The 22,655-nt window shown below is 41.2% G+C and overlaps 1 protein-coding gene across 1 annotated transcript in view; it reads left to right on the top strand.

The window, feature by feature from the left end:
• Positions 1-21,683, top strand: part of tspan13 (tetraspanin 13) — a 52,580-nt gene extending 30,897 nt beyond the window's left edge. The window contains exons 2-6 of the mRNA XM_033045515.1: positions 969-1,136; positions 8,802-8,882; positions 14,546-14,659; positions 19,067-19,174; positions 20,303-21,683. Of these exons, the coding sequence (XP_032901406.1) occupies positions 969-1,136; positions 8,802-8,882; positions 14,546-14,659; positions 19,067-19,174; positions 20,303-20,377 (546 nt within the window). The 3' untranslated portion in view covers positions 20,378-21,683. The remainder of the gene's footprint in view (positions 1-968; positions 1,137-8,801; positions 8,883-14,545; positions 14,660-19,066; positions 19,175-20,302) is intronic.
• The last annotated feature ends 972 nt before the right edge of the window (positions 21,684-22,655 follow it).

Genomic DNA, 22,655 nt, shown 5'->3' with positions numbered 1-22,655 from the left:
TCAGGTGAGGCAGAGGTTCACTTGCACCTCCACCAACCTCATCTGTATCGGCTGTTCCAGGTGTGGACTCCTGTACATCGGCGAGACCAAGCGCAGGCTCGGCGATCGTTTCGCTGAACACCTCTGCTCAGTCCGCCTAAACCTACCTGATCGCCCGGTTGCTCAACACTTTAACTACCCCTCCCATTCCCACACTGACCCTTCTGTCCTGGGTGTCCTCCATTGTCAGAGTGAGGCCCAGGGCAAATTGGAGGAACAGCACGTCATATTTCGCTTGGGCAATTTACACCCTAGCGGTATGAACATTGACATTTAAATTCAAGTAGCCCTTGCTTTCCATCTCTCTCCATCCCCTCCCCATCCCAGTTCTCCAGCCAGTCTTACTGTCTCTGACTACATTTTATCTCTGTACCGCCCACTCCCCTGACATCAATCTGAAAAACAGTCTCGACCGGAAACGTCACCCATTCCTTTTCTCCAGCGATGCTGTCTCTCGCTGAATTCCTCCAGCATTTTGTGTCTATCTTCGATTTAAACCAGCATCTGCAGTTCTTTCCTACACACACGTATTGGTTAATGTTCATCAAGGGAATGACATGGATGGAAACTCATTGGAAAAGCAATTTTGAAGGATTTAATTATTTCTGCTGAAACAGAGATAAGATTGAGACGTGCAAATCTTAGTAATTATCAGATCAATGTTGAAGAAGAAACAATAGTTTCGAACTAAATAAGGCTTTGTTATTTGTATTTAATTTTTTTTGGTGTATAGAAAAATGGCTCGGCATTCCTTTGTGGAGAAACCTGGACAACTATTTGAAGCCACAGTGATTGGGAATTCAGGAGAGAAAAAAAATGGGACTTTTGATATTAAATAGCTGATTCTGAGTGGTAATGTTTTCAGTGTATTGTGTAACTATATGATGGGTACCTCTAATAATGAATTTATGTCTCTTATCTTTCTACAGCTGGTCAGTCTGTTGCTGATTGGAATTGCAGCATGGGGTAAAACCTTTGGACTTGTTACAAGCTTCTCTGTCGTCGCAGGAGTTATTGGCGTGGGAATCTTTCTCTTCCTAATCGCTCTGATTGGACTGCTGGGAGCAATTAAACACCACCAAGTGTTGCTGTTTTTTGTATCCTTTTGAACAGAATAATATTGTGTTTTGAAACTTGGTTTTAAATATATTTAGGTGAAAATATGGGGGTGGGGAAGGATTGATAATGATTTGTTGGGTGACATAGTAGATCGGGGGATACTGGCTTTTCTATTCAACAGGAATTCTGGTCGCCAACCAAGATTAATGAGAGGCAAATCTGCTGGGTGTAAGACACTTTGGAGACATCTGTATTGTATTCATTCAATCAATTTCCCCTAATTAGCCATCGTGATCGGAAATGACAGTGGCTGCTGTGAAAATTGAAAAAAAATGGATGGATTTAATTAATGCGTGCTCTTTTGATGAAGGCATAATGCTTGCCCAAAGTACATGGTGGCATTTTGTATTTGGGCTCTATTTCCCTGTTATGCAATATCTGCATCAAAAAAATCCAATGTTGGAAGTAGATGCAAAGTTAAACCATTTGTCCTTAATTACCCATTTTATCATTCTCTACTGTTGAATCCTTTTTTCAAATCCTGAGCCTGCTAATCCTTGTATTGCTGAGCTGTGATTCATCTACCAGAGAAAGTAAACCATTCCAGTTCACGGTTCACAGCTTAATTAAACTGTTTCAGTTCCTTTTCCATCCTAAAAAAAAACTGCATCAATCTGCCCTCATGTTATTCTACACTGCAGAATCCTGCAATCTTATCTTCTGCACCTCAAATGAATGTCAAGAATCTTGAATGCTTTCATCATCAGCATCCTATATCTTACTGACGTCTTTGGGCCTCTTTATCCCAGATCCCTCTGTTCCTGTACACCTCTGTATCTTTGGATTTATTTCATGTATTTTCCTGTTTCGTTTCACCTTCCTAAATCCATCATTTTGATTTCTACCGATTGAATTCAGTTTGACACTTCTGTGCTATCTGTCCAATCCATACTAAACTTTATAGCGTTGTGCAACACAAAAACTGCCATACAGCCCAATTCATCCAGGCCGACTAAAATGCCCAATCTAAGCTAGTCCCATTTGTCTGCCTTCGGCCCATATCCCTCCAAACCTCTCCTAATCATGTACCTGTCCATGTGTCTTTTTAAATACTATTTTTGTACCTCTTTCGGCTAACTCCTCTGACAGCTTATTCCATGTACCCACCACCTTTTGAGGGACAAAGGTTGCCACTCAAGTTGGTATTACGTTTTTCCCCTTAAACATATGTTCTATTGGTTCTTGGTTTCTTGGTCCTCCAAAATATTCCAAATGGAATTTAAACTGGAGGTGGTTTTGCCCCTTGTTTTGCCCCTTACCTTAAACATATGTGTCTCATGTCCCCTACCCTCAGTAAAATCCTTTATGGATTCTATTTCCCAAACAATTTTATACACCTTTATAAGGTCACCTCTCAGCCTCTTGCCTTCGAAGCAATAAAATCCTAGTATGCCCAACCATTCTCTGACTCAGCCCCTCAAGTCCTTGCAACTTCCTCGTAAATCTTCTCTGGACTCTTTCCAGGTTAATAGTGACATCCTTCCTATAGCAGGGTGATCAAAACTGAATACAGTATTCCACATGCAGCTTCATCAATAACTTGTACAACTGCTACATAACATCCCAATTTCTATACTCAGTATCCTGATCGATGAAGGCCAATGTACCAAAAGCTTATGTCGAGCCATCCAATCGAGGCAATATCCATGTGAATTTCTGGCTTATAGTGCGGTTTATGTGCCATCAAATTTGACGCAGAGAATATTTAGCGATTATAGCTAAAGCGTTAATTAACTTGAGGAGCAATATTTAATGGAAGTCGTAATTCAACAGTACTGGTTTCATTCATCTATAAATGCCATTTCTGACATTGCCTGAGAGGCTTTTGTGTATTAATCATATTCGGAACAAGATTGTCAATTGATTTATGGATAAGGAAAGGTGATGCAAGGTGGCAACAAGCTGGTCTGGAGCACAAATTGGCAAAGATCTATTTGGACTGGAGACATCAGAGATTGCACAAGGTGGAATATGCAGCAAAATCAATCTGGTGGTGGCATTCAAGCACCATCTGTGGGGGTTGGGAGGGAGGAATTATTGAAATTTGTGGTCTAGGACACTGCATCAGGACCTATTTGATCTGATCCACGAGGTCTTTGCCATCAAATTCTATACTTAAAAAATGGCAGAACTGTAATGCAGGGAATTTGTTTTTAAGTAAGTTACATGTCTATACTGCCATGAAATTTGAGAAGTTTCACTTTCACGAGAAATCTTGAATATTGCCCTTTATCAATTTGGCAACTGGGAAGTTAATCTAATTTGAGTGTATTTGTTTTCCCAGTCTGGGCTCTGAATGCTCCTCAGTGCATATTGATACTCAGTCATCGATAAGAAAAAATGCAGATCTGTTTTGAAACAGTTTACTTTATGCTCCATTTTAGAGTAACACATAAATTAAGTTCACCTTTTCTAATTCCTTCATCTGCTTTGAAGGCTTGGCACAGTACCGGTAACTTCAGCAGGATGTTAACTCGGTTGGTTCCTAGTATTTGTTGCAACATTTGTTGCAACAATGATCAAATCCCATGCAGATGCTGATTGTTAAAATTCTGGTGGATTGAACAGATGTGGAAATCCTTGTTTTATTTTGCTCACTGGTAAAATATGAAATTAGTCTGTCACCAGGTAAACACAGGGAGGGTTGAGAAGGTGGTTGCATCAGGAGTGCAAACAAAGGGTTGAATAGAGTTTTTGTTTGAAGATTAATTGGCTTTTGTGTTCTTATTTGTCCAACATCATAAAAATTTATTATTTGTAAAGGTTATGTAGTTTTCATTTCCTGTGTAGGGGAAGAATCGCTAGGCAAGGCTGTAAATAATTAATTATTCAATAAGACTGAGCACGTACCTGTTTCTGGGACATGGTGCATTTGCATTATTTAAATTGTTGATTACCTGCAGATGGCAGCTAAGTTTAGATGAGGTTCAAATATCCCATCCCCTTTTATTCTATCCTTTATTTCCTGAAATGATGTTAAACTGAATTTTTGATACCTGTAGTTTAAAATACACTGTCTAATCATCATTCTTTTGTCTTTTTTTAATATTATTTTTATCTGCATCCAGTTGATTTAAAAAAAATCCCTTTGTTAATAACTAGACAGAAGATTATTTCAGGTTGATTTTTCATCAGAACTGCCAAAATTAAATCAATTGAAACAATTGCTATCCGAAACTGGTGAATTTGGTGACGTCTTTTGGGTTATGATGAACCTTCCTCTTGAACTTTCTTTGGTTTCATTGGAACAGTGTGGGAGCTTAAATAAATAAGTCATTTAGGTGATGGACAACTGGAAGAAAGAAACTGAAAATAAGTGTTTTTCAAGATTGCTTTGGGAGAGGGGGAAAAATGCTGAGAACAGAAGTGCAGGAAGTGGAACCAATGTGGTTGAGGGCTCTGGCGATGCTGGAAGGAAAGCTATAGTTAAGGAAGAGGGAAGCCATCTTGTAAGCACTGTGTAGAATCTGAGCCGAGAGTCGAGTGTTTATTTGTCAAATGTACCGACAACAGAATAAAACTCTTACTTGCAGCACCATAATAGGACTGTAAACATTGGTCTGTAAGCCTATTAGTGACCATATGTCATTCAAAACAGTTACAGTAAAGAACATTGGGGAAAATGTAGTTCGTATTGGGAGTAGAATGAGATGAGATATAGTAAAGAAAGGAGTGCATGTCTGGGCTTGTGATAGGTATTGGTCTTTAACCTATTGAGGCAGTGCAACGTATGTTCACGAGGTTCATCCCTGGGATGGTGAGTGTCAAATGAGGAAAGATTGGAAAGACTGGAATTTAGAAGAATGAGAGGGTATCTTATAGAAACACATAAACACATTACAAATGATCTCCTTCTCGCAGCTGACACCGGCCACTTATCCATCCTGATTCTCCTCGACCTCCCAGCAGCCTTTGACACCATCTCCCACCCAATTCTTCTGGAACGTCTATCTGCCACCGGCATCAACAACAATGCACTACTTTGGTTCAGGTCCTATCTACACGACAGAAAACAGTTCATCCAGGGAAATAAAGTCACATCCACAACTGCCACAGTCACCCATGGTGTTCCTCAGGGATCGGTGCTGGGGCCACTGCTTTTTATCATCTATATTCAACCTCTTGGCAATATTCTCCGTCATTTTGGAATCAATTTTCACTGCTACGCCGATGATACACAACTTTACCTCTCCACAAAACCAAACACCTCCCTTCCCCCAACTGCCCTCACCACCTGTCTTCAAGCTATCAGCAACTGGATGTCACTCAACCTTCTAAAACTCAATGGAAATAAAACAGAAATCATGCTAATTGGCTCAAAGTCCACACTCTCCAAAACCCACCCGTTCACCATTTCAGTTGATGGCTCACCCATACCCACCTCCTCCCATGTCAAAAGTCTCGGCGTCATTCTGGACAGTACACTTTCCTTTGGCCCCCACATCAGCAATATCACACGCTCTGCATACTTTCACCTCCGCAACATCTCCAGACTCCGCCCCTCCCTCTCCAAAGACAATACAAAAGTCCTCATCCACGCTCTGGTCACATCCCGCATCGATTACTGTAACGCCCTCCTCACTTGCACCTCCAATAAACTTCTTCATCGCCTCCAATGCATTCAGAACTCTGCAGCCCGGATCATCACCCGCACCAGATCATCGGACCATATCACACCCATCCTCACTCAGCTCCACTGGCTCCCTGTGCACCACCGGATTAACTACAAGATTTTACTGCTGACCTTCAAAGCCCTACACCACCTTGCTCCCCAATACCTCTCTAACCTGCTGGTACCATACACTCCTTCCCGGTCACTTCGTTCCTCCTCAGCTGCAATTTTAACTGTCCCCACATTTAGACTCAGCACCATGGGTGCCAGAGCCTTAAGCTGCTCTGCCCCACGTCTCTGGAACACTCTCCCACCTCCCATCCGTCACCTGGACACTATCGATCAATTCAAATCACAACTCAAAACACACCTGTTTTGATTAGCATACCCGACATAACTTCCACCATGTTCACCCTGATTTTAATGACTTAAAATGTTTTGTGTATTTTTTTTGTTTTTGTTTTTAATCAACTTGATTTTAATATTGATAAATGTATTGTGATTTTATGTCCTGTAAGGTGTCCTTGGGTGTCCAGAAAGGCGCCAGCAAATAAAATGCATTATTATTATTATTATAAAATTAGAAAAGGAGTGGACAAGCTAGATGCAGGATGTTCCCAATGTTGGGGGAAGTCCAGAACCAGGGGCCACGGTCTAAGAATAAAGGGGAGGCCATTAAAACTGAGATGATAAACTTTTTCACCCAGAGAGTTGTGAATTTGTGGAATTCACTGCCACAGAAGGCAGTAGAGGCCAATTCACTGGATGAATTTAAAAGAGAGTTAGATAGAGCTCTCGGGGCTAGTGGAATCAAGGGATTTGGGGAGAAGGCAGGCACGGGTTACTGATTGTTGATGATCAGCCATGATTACAATGAATGGCGGTGCAGGCTCGAAGAGCAAAATGGCCGCTTCCTGCACCTATTTTCTATGTTTCTACACCCTGAGATGAAGAGAAGAAAGGAAATGGAAGTCAGAATTGTGTACGTCCAAGTGATGACAGGGGGGAAGTTGATTGTTCCATATGTGATGGAGCAGCACCAAGATGGTCATCGATGTATCAGCAAGTGCTGTAAGGAAAGGGGACGAACAGGAATATTCACTTATTCCACTAAGAGAAGGGCATAGTTTGTATTCATGTATGTTCCCTTGGCATCTTTTGACGGGGGTAAAATGAATGAATGAATAAGTTTATTGGCCAAGTATTCACATACAAGGAATTTGCCTTGGTGCTCCGCCCGCAAGTGACAGCACGACATACAATGACAGTTAGGAATGACACATAAAACATTAAACATTAATAATAATAATTATTCATTAAACATGTGAATTAAATAAAATATCAGAGCAAAAAGAGGCTACAGATGATCCTACCCGCTCGCTTCCTGGCCCTTGCTGTGTATGCTCAGTAAATGAGTGAAATTAAAGGAGAAATTGTGAGAATGAATTCAGTTAGGGAAAGACAGAAAATTTGATTGGGATTCTGCAAGGAATATTATTCAATAAATTAATATTATTTGTCTAGATTTTCATGATTAAAATTCCAATGAGATTCATTGATAAAACATTCTGTAGCTACAATTTTAACTTGAAATGTATTCTAGTGGAACGTCTCTTAGTCATCTAATAATCTACACAAGTTACTTTACTCAAAATGATATTTTGGATTTAGATTTGAAACTGCCATATTTTTAAAAGGTAAATTGTTTTGTTTAAAAACACTGCAATTAAACTTTGGTCATGCATCATTTTGCTGCCTTCCATCAAAGGTGTGAGATCGCCCTCATTCAGATCAACTCCAGCATCTGAAGATTTTTGAAGTGGATCTTGTTTGTTTTGAGACGAAACCTCAACATGACTATCTCAATTACATGTGGCTTATCCAGTCCTCTCAAACCTGAATTGCAATTAAAAATAGATGTATTTTCCATTTCATCACACCTACACACCTCGCCTCCATCATCACAGTTCATTGGAACTAATCAATGTTACCTATTCCATGATTCAAAAGCCCTAAGCAATTTAAATGTTAAGATTTCAGTTTTACTTACTTGTCCGAAGCAATGGCTAGAATTTGAATGGCTTATTTCATTTTAGAAAAATGATCCCATAAAGCGTGGTTAATATATTTATAATTTTGGAGCAGAGAATGATGGAGAAAACTGGAATTGCCGAGTCAGGATTTTTTTTTTTAGTCGGCTGAAAAAATTATCACTGTTACATAATGTAAGTCTGCCGTGATTAACACTGGATATTGTGAAGCCCCTTTGGAGCGGCCCATCCATTTCATTTGAAAAAATAATCGATATTCTGATGGACTGAAAGTACTTTATACAATTGCTACTTTATTCTTTTTGCTTGTGGTCCAAACATTTTGTGAGATGAGATTCAAGAAACCTGCATGTGCTAGACAAATAAACAAAGTACTGGAAATATGCAGCAGGTCAGGCAGCATTTGTTTAAAGAGCACTCTGTATCTATCCCTTTGCTCTAACTATTGTACTGGAGTTCAGCTTGATTGTATTTGTGTTTGGTATTTTCTGATTTGAATGGGTAGGATGCGAAACAATGGTTTTCATTATACCTCGAGACATGTGACAATAATAAACCTAAACCGAAAGAGGAATGTTTCCGTGAGCAAGCATGATTGCAATTTTCACATTGTTTTTTCTTCTTTACCTTTCACCAGCAGTCGCCTTGATTTATTTCCGATCTGTTAATATATTGGGATGAAAATAATAATGCGTGAGATTTTTCTAATTACTTAATCCAATTGGCAAGCAGAACATTCATTTTGGGGTTGAATAATATTTGTTGCATCAGAATAGGAGTTTTGTGCAGGGATTATTTTTTTAAACTTTAATATTATTTTAAAATGTAAATTAAAAGTGACAATTATTCCTCATTTTATAACCAGAATTTTTTAAACAGTATTTGATTTCAAGGAGTTAGTTCAGTATGTGTATGTATCTGTATTTGTACTGTATCGTGTATATCAAAGGGTGTTTTCTTCCTTGACTGCTGGCTATTAGTACATGATCATTCTGTTCTTGGTGTTTGTTGTGCAATTCTCGATCTCCTGTGCCAGCCTAGCGCTCAATGAGAATCAACAGGTGAGGAAATTCTTTATTCTTCATTTCACAAATTTGGAAATGGCTTTAAGTTCTCCTTTGCTTTGTTGTGAACTAACCTTTATCCTGCTCAGGCATTACTTGCCCATTGCATTTAATAATGAAATTTTGTGTTAGTATTTGCACTGATTACCTTGGATCTGAACAGTATGCAGGCAGCTGCATAATGGTGAAGTTACTGAAGTAATATCCAAATGAAGAATCTGAAGAAGGGTCTCGACGCGAAACGTCACCCATTCCTTCTCTCCAGAGATGCTGCCTGTCCTGCTGAGTTACTCCAGCATTTTATGTCTACCTGTATCCAAATGATTTTTGGTCAGAGGGAAATTTAAATCCTGCATGGAGCAAGGGAATTTAGATTTAAACTCCAACTGGTACATAATTGTTTGGAAATTCTGCCTCATTACACATCCAGATTTATAGTTGGGAGCTGGGGGTGTGGAGAGTGATTGAGGGGGTGTGACGCTGTGGGATGGAGTGTGGCCTGGTGTGCCCCATGGTTCAGAATGCATGAATGTGGGGCTTGTTTTAATGCGTTTATACTCACTGGGGTCTCAGTTTCCTGCTCTCTTTAGATACACCGGATTCACAGAAACATTTATATGCAAGTGCGTTGCATGTTTTTTTTAAAGCAGAAGGTGAAATAAGAGTTGTGGGGTATTTCTTGGAGTAACATTTAATGGTCCAGAAAATCTGCTCATTCAGCACTACCAAATCCCCTGGCTGCTGAATTCAGTTAGTGACGTAAACACTGAATTAAAAATAAAAACAACTATGCACGAGGGACAGGTTCCCCTCTAATTCTGGTGTAACACATCCCTCTTGCACCTGAACAGGAGGGGATCCAATATTCTGGTGAGCAGGTTTAGTGCTACATGGAAGGGATAAAATTAGATTAGCTGGGGGGATGTGATCTAATGTAGTAGTGAGACGTGGAAGGGTGGAAGATGTTGGAAAAGGTTGATGTCAGCAAGTTCAGTAGACTGGATAGGATGGTGCTACGTCTGGGAGCAAGGAAAGACTTGGATTAAATTGAATATATATTAATACGAGAGGCCTGATGCGCAAGGTGGATGAACTCTGGGTGTGGATAGATAGGTACATGCGCAAGGGATATTATAGCCATTAGAGTAACCTGGCAAAGGGAGGGACTGACTGACAGCTTAATGTTCCAGGGCACAAGTGGTACTGTGAAAAGTGGGGATAAAAGAAGAGGGTAGTTGCTTTATTGATTAAGGTGAATATCATAGATATATTCCACAATGACAATACTGATGGTTTGTCCAGTGAGCCTTATGGGTGGAATTGTGAATTTAAAGGGGATGATCACCTTGTTGGGAGTGTAATACAGGCCCCCAAATAGTCAACGGGAATTAAAAGATCAAATACGCTATGAGTACATAAAACTGCACGACTACCAGGGTTGTCATAGTAGGCGATTTTAACTTTTCCAACAGGAACTCCCAGCTGGTACTGCCATTGTATCAAGGGCTTAGATGGGTGGAAGTTTCCTCAGGCTATTTCCAAAGGGCACCACAAGGGAGAGGGCAAAGCTTGACCTGCATTTGGGGAATTGGACTGAGCAAGTGACTGAAATGTCAGTGAATGTTCACATTGGGACCAGAGACCATTCTGTAGCTTCAAAAAAAAAAAAACACACACAAAAAAATTATGGATTAGGACAGAGTGGGCTCACAAGTTAAAAGTTTTAAATTGGGGCTAGACCAATTTTGGTATTAGACAGAAAATGTACTGGAATAAGTTAAGTGGACAACGGATGTCTGGAAAGTGGGATGCTTTTAAAAATGTGATGCTGAGAATTCAAGCTCTGCATGTTGTGTTAGAGTGAAGGACAAGGCATGTGGGAATAAGGAACCCTGGATGACTATAGACAATGACATTCTGGTCAGGAATAAGGAGATGGCATGGTATAGGTTATGGATTGGAATCAAGTGTGTACCTGGAGGAGTTTCAGGTTATGAGGCATACTTAAGAAATAAATCAGGAAGGCAGTAAGGGGATTAGATAGTTCTGGCAGATAAGATTAAGGAAAGCAAAAAGGTATTTTATAAGTATACTAGACCAAGTGGGACCCGTTAGGTCCCGTTCCCCCAACGCAATATTCCAGCACTCACTCATAGCCCCTAACTGCGCAGGCGCGGGTGAGGGGTTCCCGCTGTGATGCCAGAGATCCCCGTTGTGACGTAAGTCACGGCAACCCTCCCCCCACTGCCTCGCCATCTCACTTCTTACTCCATCCTCCCCCTCCTCTTCACCCTCCCTCTTCTTTCCCCTGTTCTCCCCTCCCCCACTCCCTTCCTCGCCTCTCCCTTCCTCTCCTTTCCCCTACCCTCAGTCACCCTCCCTCCATAACCCCTCTCTCCCTATCCCCCTCATCTCCCCCCCGCCCCCCTCCTCCCCCACTCTCCATCCTCACCTCCCCCACTTTCCCCATCCTCTCCCTCCCTACACCCGTCTTCTCCCTGTGGCCTCTCCCCACCCACGGTTTCTACACCGGCTCCAACCCCAGCCCAGGGCCTGGGGGGCAGAAATTAGAATAGAAGGAAACATACCCGCAGAGCCGTCAGGTCGCCGTTGTGACAGGAAAAAAGATGGCGGTCTGAAATTGTGCAAAGGCCACGCTGGGGACCCATAGGGTGTCCTTTGTGACGCTTGTCAAGGCGCGCTGAGGACCATGGGGTGTCCTTTGTGATGCCTGTCAAGTAAAGACGGCAAGTGGGGGCGGGGCAAGTGTGGGCGCTGTTTTATTTTTTATTTTTTACATTTTAAACGGCAATGACGTGTAAAATATACCATCAATCTGAACGGAACTTGTTTAATTTACATCACAGGATAATGGTAAGTAAGATGGGTCAAACATCGTAGTACTATCGTGTACTGTTTTTGCGCAAATACAAACCGGGGAAACAAACGAACAAACAAACAAGATGAGAGTTTTAGTAATATAGAGATTAAGGGAAAAGGATAACCAGAGAGAGAATGGGGCCTTTCATAAACTTAAGTGATATCTATATGCGGAGCTGCAGGAGATGGGTAAGGTTGGCAATGAATATTTTTCCTCTGTTTTTACCACTGAGAAAGACATGAAGACTATGGAACCAAAGAACATTGTTGGCAATATCCTGGGGACAGTTGTATTACAGTTTAGTAGATGCTGGATGTCCTAAAATGTATGAAGTTGGACAAATCACCTGATCAGTTATATTCAAGGCCATTGGGTATATCCAAGGACACTGCGAAGCGATATAAGCTAGGTGGTATAATTGACAGAAGATGGTTATCACAAATTACAGCGAGATACTGATCATCTGGAAATGTGGGCAAAGGAATGGCTCATGGAGTTTACTTCAGATAAGTGTGAGGTTTGCATTTTAGGAAGTTAAAATGGGGTAGGATCTTCAATGATCAGTGATACCCTGGGGAGTGTTGTAAGGCAGAGAAATTTTGGAGTACAAATAAATATTTCCCTGAAAGTGGTATGGTAGATAGATAGGGTGGTGAAGAAGGCTTCTGACTTATCAGCAATGGATTGACAATAGACGTTGGGATGTTATGTTACAGGTCTAAAATACATCGGTTAAGCCACACAGAGTATAATGTTCAGTTTTGGTTACCCTTTATCAGAAGATGCCATTATATTGGAAAGACTGCAGAGAATATTTAAGAGGATGTTGCCAGGACTTGAGGGCCTGAGGTAAAGGAAGAGGTTGGGTAGGACATGACTTTTTTCTTTGGAGCACGGGAGGCTGATCTTGAAGAGGAATAGATCAGGTGAATGTATAGTCTTTTCCCCTGGGTACACGTATCAAGAACTAGAGGGCATTGGTTTAAGGCGAGAAGGGAAGAATTTAATGAGAACCTGAGGGGCAACTTTTTCCATACAGGGTGGTAGGTATATAGAACAAGCTGCCAGAGCAAATGGTTGGGGTAGATGCAATAACTACATTTGAAAGGCATGTAGACAGGGTACATGAATGGGTAAGGTTTATTAGATATTGGACTACCTAAGATGGTGGCTACTTTGTCAGCATTGACAAGTTGGTCTGAAGGGCCTGTTTTCCTGCTTTGTGACGCTGACTCTATTACCACACCGTTTTTTTTGAGAAACCACCAGATGCACTGTCATTCGGGGAAGGAAGTTTCTATCCTTGGCTTAGATGTAACTCCAGACCCACTGAGGTACCTGATGGAGAAATGGTTGTAAGGAGTAACATGTGACACATTTTTTGCTGATCTTGCCAGTGAGACGCAGGACAAAAATCACCTAAATCTTCTAACCCTGCTGAATCTTGCCCAGAAGGAGGAATTGTGCTCACTTGGTTAACTTCTTCCAGACTGACAAACAAAATGAAAGAATAATAAAATTGAAAAGCAGCAATACTCAACTTTAAATGTTTGTAATAAGATGGGGGGTAGATGTCAGTTAAATATTGTTAAAGGTTTCAAATGCTAAATAAAATAAGTGGAATAAGATATCTGTTTTAATCTCATTTTGTGTTATACCAGTAATGGCCAGATATGTTTTTTCCTTTTGTTTATTTTTGGGTCCATCGGGCTCTGATCCTGCCCAGCCGGATGAATATTTCCCATGCAACTGTAGGAGGTGCACCATCTTTGCTTTCAATTGTCCCCTTACCATTATCCAGGAGCCCTAACCAGGAGCCCAAACATCAATCATTTCAAATCTTCCAATCTAGTGGTTCAACATTCACAAAATGGCCTCCTCTAAATTGGCGAAACCAAGTGGTGATTGGGTGAACTGCGCTTTGTCCACAGAAGTGACTGAGTTTCCAGTTGTCTGTCGTGTTAATTCACAGACCTTTCTATCTTTGGCCTCCTCCATTGTTGCAACAAAGCTAATGCAAGCTTGGGGAACAACATCTCGTCTTCCACCTGGGCATATTGGAGCCTACAGGATTTAATGTTGAATTCTCCAAGTTTAGATAACTCTCTCTTTCTGTTTGTATAAGAACCAGCTTTTTTTTTAACTTGCCATCCTTAATTTTTCCTCTAGTATTGTCTGACCTGCTGGGCACATGGACCAGAGACCAGATGACACAACATTACCAACACATTACACAAAGAATTATAATCTGATTTTAACCATCACATTATTTTACAAAAGCCCCTACTGTCTGCCCTACCTTCTTTATTACCAAAACTAGCTTGTTTCTCTCGCTCAATTCTGATGAAGGGTCCAGACTGAAACATTAACTTTTCTCTTTCCATGGATGTTATTAGACGCTGTGTTTTTCCAGCATTTTGTTTTTATTTCAGATTTCCAGCATCTGCATTAAAAAAAAAAAAAAAACATGGTTTGTTGATGCCCCCAAAATGAGACTATATACAAGCTAAATATATACCACTGAGCCTCAGCCTTGTGATTTTGGACTCATTCATATTGCTTTAGTCCTTTCCTGTTTATTGCCAAGTTGTTTAAATACAATGGTAAAATACAGCAAACTAACATAAGTTGGCTTTTGGATGCAACATTAACAAGACACTAAACTATTTTAGCAGGCATTGTGAAGCTTTTATGGAATCTGTGAAAGATTAATAGTGCATCTTACATAAGCTATTTTTGCCAATTATTTGCCCACCAAAGTAATTTATTTTTCTTTTAGAACCATTTTCTGGAAGTGGGATGGAACAAATCAGTAGATACCCGAGGAGATGTGGAAGGATACTTAAAGTGCTGTGGATTTAATGAAATGGGCATAAATGAGACCTGCAATGCTGTAAGTGAACAAGCTGCTTTGAAAAATATATATCAATGTTTTTAATTGTCCTTTTGGGGGGGGGGGGATATAAATCCAGCATGTTTTTCTTGGGGGTGTTAAATCTATATTAATTCAGCACAATGTTGTGCATTTGTTTGACCAATATAGCTGAGCAGAAAAATGACAGTATTGTTAAGAAATGAGTGCCTGAACATTAAAGACAAATACACCCTTTTGTTGTAGCACCACTTCGGGCTTCTTCCTTAATGCTTTCACTCTCGTTGTAAAGGTGGTTTCTTTCTGGGAATCTTAATACTTCACGTCACGTTGACATTAACATATGCAAATGAGATTATCAGTCTAAATTTGGCCTTCTTTTCAATAAATTACAGGTAAAGCACAAATTAAAATGTTTTTTTTAATCATCTTGATACAATTGATACTTGACAGTACAGGTGCACAACCTTTTATCCGAAAGCCTTGGGACCAGACACTTTTCGTAATTCAGAATTTTTCGTCTTTCGGAATGGAAGATTTTTAGCGTAGATTTTAACGGCTGGCTCAGTGGTAGAGTGCTCGGCTCATATCCGCAAGGTCGCGAGTTTGCGCCTCGATCCCGGCAGTTACTCGATCGCGAGTTTGAGTCTTCAATGTAGTTTTTTCTTGCAGAATAGGAGAGAATAGGGAGGGTTAGGCTGGGATCATTCTCTGCGAGATGATTTTAGTGCGGGAGACAAGTGTAGGAGAGGTGTACTGACTGTGTGGGCAGAACTTTGGAAGTGATTGCCCACCATTCTCAAAAGCCGCTGTGTCTCCCTGTCCCTCCAACTCCAGAGGAATCCGCTCCCCGATGGGCCGCTTCGGCGACAAGTGGCAGTTCGCCCACAGCCTGAGCTGCGCCACCCCAAGAACAAGACGTACCTTGCACACCATCAGCTTCTGCCCCTACGGGGAGCGTGTTCCTCTGGAGTTGGAGCGGGGCTGGGCTGGAGTTGCTGATCTGGGATCTCCGTGCTTGCAGTGGGCCTGGGGGTCGTTGTCCTGATGAGGGGGCGCAGCTCGGGCTGTGGGCGAACTGCCACTTGTCGCCGTAGCGGCCCATCGGGGAGCCGCTTCTGGTGGTCCTGACGTCTCTCAGCTCCTGTCCAGGGGGTGGCCGGAGACGTCAGGACCAACAGGAACCCGCTCCCCGATGGGCCGCTACAGCGACAAGTGGCAGTTCGCCCACAGCCCGAGCTGCGCCCCCTCATCCGCAACCCGGGTTCCTCTGGAGTTGGAGCGGGGCTGGGCTAGAGTTGCGGCTGGCTGTGAGTCTCTGGGATCTCCGTGCTTGCAGTCGGTGTCCCGTTGGCCCTGACGTCTCCGGCCACCCCCCTGGACTGGAGCTGAGACTGGGAACTGTACCGCCCTTGCCCCCTCCCTCTGCAACTGCAAACAACCCCACAGTTCCCAGTCACAGCTCCTGTACAGGGGGATGGCCGGAGACGTCACAGCCCGAGCTGCGCCCCCTCATCCGCAACCCCAAGACCAAGACGTACCTTGCACACCATCAGCTTCTGTCCCTATGGGAAGCGCGTTCCCCTGGAGTTGGAACGGGGCTGGGCTGCTGCTGGCTGTGGGTCTCTGGGATCTCCGTGCTTGCAGTGGGCCTGGGGGTCGGTGTCCCGTTGGTCCTGACGTCTCCGGTGACTGGCACTGACCTGCTGGCATCGCCGACGTGAAGGCAGTGCAAAGCCCCCGCGCCAGTGCAATGGGCGGGGAGCTGGAATGGGGAGGGAAGGGGTCACACACATGGCCGGGAAGCAGAGAGGTGTAGGTGGGGTGAAACTGAAGGGAGCGACAATCTGCTGCTGCCTGCCCGCTGAGTTAAAAAGTTCCTACGCAAGACTCATGATACACTGTGTATCGTGAGTCTACCGTGGGAACTTTTTAACTCAGCGGGCAGGCAGCAGCAGATTGTCAATTATTAACCCTCCCGCGCAATATACCCTCACCTTCTCTTTTATGAATGGGGATTTAGTTCCCCTTTCTTCGAGGACCGACCGGAGGTTCCGCTGTCACCTCTGCGGGCTGCCCTCGGTGAACGTCTTCAAGGACCTTTCTTCAAGGACCGAAAAAATGTCCGCTATTCGGAGCTTTTCGTTATTTGGAACTTCGGATAAAAGGTTGTGCACCTGTATTGGTACTGATACAAAACTGGACAGTGGTGCTGATGAGATGTATTTGTAATCATCAAAATCCCTTGAGTCTGTTGTTGAACAGCATGTGTGATATTTCTGAAGCAAGCAGTTCTGTTTCTTTTTAGATTAGTGTCAAGAGTTTTTTTTATTGATGACTGATACCACTGTTCAGTTTCGTATTTGTTTACAAAAACAAATTTAAATTTGGTCTTTACTTAAAAGTAGCCTAAATCTACAAAGATTATTTCAGCTGCTTGTCTTAATGTTAAGGCGCAGACACAGAGCCCAGTTGCCATGCAGTGCTTTGGAATCATACATCTTGGAAATGGGTCATTTGCTTATCGGGATTTTGTGGAAGTTGCCATATCTAGGTTGAAGGCAAGAGAATGACGATTAACTAAAAGACCAGACTGATGACTTCCATAAATGACCATAATTTATGGGTAATTGAGAAGACCCTAGATTCTGTGAACCCCAGCAAGCTGACAATCAATAATGAATAGATCTAGAACACCTGACAAGTTGCCCATAACTCTTAAACTCAATGTCTATTGATATAATGTTGAAATTATCTGTACAAATAAATATCAGTGCGTTCGACATATTAGTCATATGGAAATTGACTTCTTCAAATGAAAAAACATACTGGAGACTTTTTCCATGCAGTTGGTGTTCAATGGAAATTGATGACAATTACCCATACATTTGCATTCCTCTATTTCTGTGCCAAAGTACACTAGCTCCTTTTAGGGCTTTCTGTGGAGGCCACTAGACTGGTTATGTTCAATTTGAACACTGGTATACAAGTAGCATTGGCATGAACAAAGTACCCTCACCTTCTCTTTTATGAATGGGGATTTAGTTCCCCTTTCTTCGAGGACCGACCGGAGGTTCCGCTGAATGGACTCCTCCGGTGTTGCAGTTTTACTAATCTGATATTATGATATCTTCCCTGATGCAAAGATCGCCATTGTCATAAGGAATAGGAATAGGAGTAGAATTAGGCTATTCGGCCCATCAAGTCTCTGGAGGTTTTTGAGAATCATAATGTAAAATGTTCACTGCGATAGCTCCTATTGTACAAATGTATTCAGAGGACTGATACCAGGAAAAGGATAAACTAATACTGTTGAAACTAAAGGCAGTGGAAACTGATAGGCTTCCAGCTGTAGTCCTTGAGTCACTGAGTTCCTCACCATCAACATCCTTGAGGAAACTTCCCGTGGATCTGTAGCTTAAGTAAAGCAGCTACTTGTAAATGATGTGGGTATAATCATATTTCTGGATATATTACAGCATATATCTAGGCTCTTGATTCTTGAAGGTTTTCCACCATCTGTTAAGTGCAGATTGAATACCCTGTACATTTAGATGAATGCCGCTTTAATAAAACTCAAACTTGACGCCACCGAATGATGCGCCGTCTGCTTATTTGGTATCCAATTCCTCATTCTAAACATTTTCTTCCTTTCCATTGTAGCTGTGGTGTATGTTTTTCACAAGTTACACCCCAGAAATATGACCTAGGTTACTTCAAAGCTAGATCTGTATGGCCTTCCACAAAGGAGGGCAATAAAAGAACTTGCCAATGCCGCCGAACAGAGCAGTCACTGGCTGTGGCTGAAGAGGAAAGATGCTGTCTGGGCTGCCACGTGACCATCTAGAGGCTAACAATAAGACACACACCCAGGACTGATCAACCTGCGGTGGGCCTGCCTCGACTGAGGGTGTCTTGTGATAACAGGCCGAAACACCCAGTGACGTTGAGGTACACAACTGAAGATGTGTCTGATTGTTAACAAATTCACCTAGTGGTCATAACCAAGAATGTCAATTGTAGTGAAATCTTAGGGATGGTAACATCCAGTCCCACTAATCAATCAATTTCCAGGTGGAGAGGGGAAGAAAGTACCTACGAATTCAACAATCTGCATATTCTCTTCCAAATCACACTATCCTGCTTTTGAAATTATGTTGCCATTCCTGTGCATCACTGTAGAAGTATTTCCACCATTAGGACTGCAATGTTTTGAGGGGATGGAACAAAGTATTCTTAAGGGCATTTTGGATTTGGGAAATGCATATTTGCTTGCCCACCAATGTTCAGCAAATGGTGGGATGTTCCTACCTCGAGGGAGGAAAAATGGTCCAACAAGTTCACAAGATTTATTTAGAATTTAAAAAAAAAACATATTTTGTGAATGAATAGTGATGGGAAATAATCTCTGTCTCTTTGTTTTTGCAGCATTGTACGAATTTTACCTGTAAGCCGTGTGGCCCAATTCTAAGAACCTATGCCGGTGAAGTTCTGAGATTTGTTGGCGGTATAGGACTTTTCTTCAGCTTCACTGAGGTTAGCTAAATTGTTTAAAATAACTTAATGAAAGAAGTAGTTTGATCATTGAGTATTTATAAAGATTTGATGCAGTTCTTCTGATACACTCTTACTAAAATAGTTTTTATTCCAATTGTCACACAGCAGTTTTAGTTTATATATGAGATGATGATTTCAAGGTTGTATGTAAAACCTTACAGGAATCATCAAAACCAAGAATATATATTTCTCAAATTAAACAATTTGTGTGATTTGATTGACACCTTGACTTGAAGAAACAAAATGAGAAAGCAAATGTTAAAAGTAGCATGCTCAGTGGGGCATAAATCAAGTTTTATTTTGGTCTAGTCCTAAACTAATTTAAACTAAGTGTGGAGATGTAAGGAATTACAGATGCTGGAATCTTGTGTAAAACACAAGTGGTAGAGGAATTTAGTGGGTCAGCAGCATCAGTGGAAGGAATGGATAGGTGACATTTTGGGCTGGGACCCTCCTGACTGATGGGGTGAGAAATCCTGGTAAATGATAGGTAGTTACAGGTGAGAGGAGTTTTGATTGGCAGATGGGTAGACAAAGGAGAGAAGGTAAGGAGCGATGAGGAGTGAAGTGTAAACCCAGATAGAGGGATATAGGTGGTAGTGGGGGAAGAGGGGCTGGGAAATGGGAGAAATGGGTGCACATTGGGAAGGGGGCAGCACAGGAAAGAGAGACGAAGGGGAGGTATTACTTAAAATTGGAGAATTCATTGTTCATCCTGTTGGGTAACGTGCTTTTTTTCTACTTCTAAATTCAGAGATAGGTTCTTACCTTTTAAATAATTGATATGATGAATGTTAAAAATTACTCTTTTATAATATGTCAAATCACTGGATGGATTTAAGAGAGAGTTAGATAGAGCTATAGGGGCTAGTGGAGTCAAGGGATATGGGGAGAAGGCAGGCACGGGTTATTGATTGGGGACGATCAGCCATGATCACAATGAATGGCGGTGCTGGCTCGAAGGGCCAAATGGCCTACTCCTGCACCTATTGTCTATGTTTCTATGTCATTGCGTTCAAAATGTTTAACATGAGATAGTACTCGCACTGTTTTATTTGTTCTCGTGTGTTACCAAATTAAAACAACTTGCAAGTATGTTTGTTTCAGATATTGGGAGTTTGGCTAACGCACAGATACAGGAACCAGAAAGATCCACGAGCAAACCCAAGTGCTTTCCTGTAGGATAATTTTTCAGAAATGTCCCACTGCTAGAATATTGCATTTCTGATGCATCCTGTGCATTTTCTTCAGACTTCCTGTAACTCAAGTCCCAAGTTGCTTGCAAGATAATGATTTTTGAAGTGGAATTTAAGTTTTTTTGTTACTCCTTCCTGTTGTAATGAAACTGAGAACAGAACTTGGTTGATTTTTTTTGGAATTGTAGCCACTCTCTTTGACTGCAGCTTAATCCTGGTTGTAGTCTCTTGTTCAGCACAAGAGGATTCCTTAATAGTGGCTTTCAAAATTACCATTTTGTGCAATTCTTTGGATGTATTTTTGAAAGGAAAGCAAGGTAATTTGCATTATTACGAAACAAAACGGCCACCTCAAGAATTTGCAGTGTTAAAACGATGTACTGGCTTTTGACAAATCCATTTTCAGCAAATGCATTTGGCTAAAATTGGAGAGATTTTGATTAATCGATGATCATTACTAATATTAAACAAGTTGGAGTATAATAACTAAATACAAGCCAATGCTATTTATTTTTATGTAATGGTTTGTTAAAGTATACTGTACTTTGTGAATTTTCAGAAGACAGTTACATGTTTTCTATCTAGGACAAAAATGAATAATTTAAGGAATTTGTGGATATCGATCTTTTGATCAGCTGCTAGGAATAGTCACTTGAGAGATTGCATATATCTATACTGTAAAAGCTTCAAGTTTTAGAAGTACTTGATGGATGTGAATAGCAAAACTAATTTCCTCAGGGGGGGGGGGGGGGGGGGACACAGTCCCTTCTGACCATACTGTTTCTCTAGCTTTGGAAATTCTTTTACTTGCCTTTGCACCTGTCAGTGTGATTAATGTGAACTTCTGATGAAGCACCATTGTGTATTGATCAATGATAAATTTAGTATAGTTTTGGCATTCGCCTGATTGTTAATACCTTAGTCTATTTACACTGATTTTAACGTGATGATGATGAAAACTTGCATTTTGCTTTTAGTGCACAGTAAGATTGTTTGATTGGAAACGTAGCTAAATTGGAAATGTGTTTGTGTAGCAATTGTTTTGTCTCTGCATGTGATTAAGGAAATTGTTTATTCAGTTATTTAAAATATTGTCCAATTGTATACAATAGGCATTCGTCGCTTGATATTTCAATAAGTGTACAAGTCACTGATAATTTGTAACTTTGAAATGGAGGTGATTTCAAATATGTTAATGTGGAGAATTATTATAAATTTATGGGATTAGTACATTTCAAGAGACCATGGATAATTGTGGATTCTAACCATTAAAATTTCACATGTGAATGAGTGAATTGATTTTTATCTATTTTTGTGTTTAACAGTTGTCTATTCTTAAATTTCCTTGTATAATTTGAGAACACCCAGAATTATTTTTTTCTCCTGTCATATTTATCAATCACCCTATCCTAGCTAATGCACATTGGCTCCTGGTTAAACAGTATCTCAATAGTAATATATTTCACCTTTTATCCTTTTCCTATTATCATTGTCATTAATCTTTATTTCCAATTTCTATACAGGCAACCTGGACATAATTACTTCAACAGCTTTCCAGTTAGCAAAGGCCTAGGTTATTGAATACTTTTCCTAAAGGTGATCTCTCAGCCTTTTAAAAAGCACCTACATTTGTGCCTCATTGACCAAGTCTGTAGCCAACTTTGCTGATATATCTGCTTGTGTTGTTCAGTGTCAAGTTTTATTTGCTTATATATTTGAAGCACAGTAAGATATTTGGCCACATCACTTAAACCTGCATCCACCACCAGGCTGACATCCCTCCCCTGTAATTCATTCTGTGGCGCCTTCGCGCCCACGATGCTTTTGCATACAGCCTGCCACCCCTGCCGATTCGCCAGCAGCCTCACAAGAAGGTCCAGCACAATAACAATTCCAAGGTCAGATGCACTAATTGGCCTTATCTACACATGGTTTATGATTGGTGAGAATGTAGGTAAAAGGGGATTCTGGAATAAACGCGAGACAAGGTGTTGTTTGTTCTTTGCTTTCTGTCATGGGCTTCAGTAGGTCCTACAATTCCATCATTAAATTTAGGCCATCTGCAGTAATTCTGCAAGCTTGGCTTTCTTAGGGAACCTGTGAGTGACATTTGTGCATATTTCTGAAAAGCCACCTCCGAGTCATCTTAAATTATTATTAAAACAGTATTGTGCTATAACTCCAGGATAAGTGCCCAACTAAGAAAACCAAGCCCAAAACCAAAGTATTATCTAACTAACTGAATATGTCAACTTATGCTGAAG

Source organism: Amblyraja radiata, chromosome 2 (genome assembly GCF_010909765.2).
Source record: "Amblyraja radiata isolate CabotCenter1 chromosome 2, sAmbRad1.1.pri, whole genome shotgun sequence".
Taxonomy (NCBI): domain Eukaryota; kingdom Metazoa; phylum Chordata; class Chondrichthyes; order Rajiformes; family Rajidae; genus Amblyraja; species Amblyraja radiata.
The sequence above is the reverse complement of the archived record's forward strand: the minus strand, read 5'-3'. Positions and strand labels throughout refer to the sequence as shown.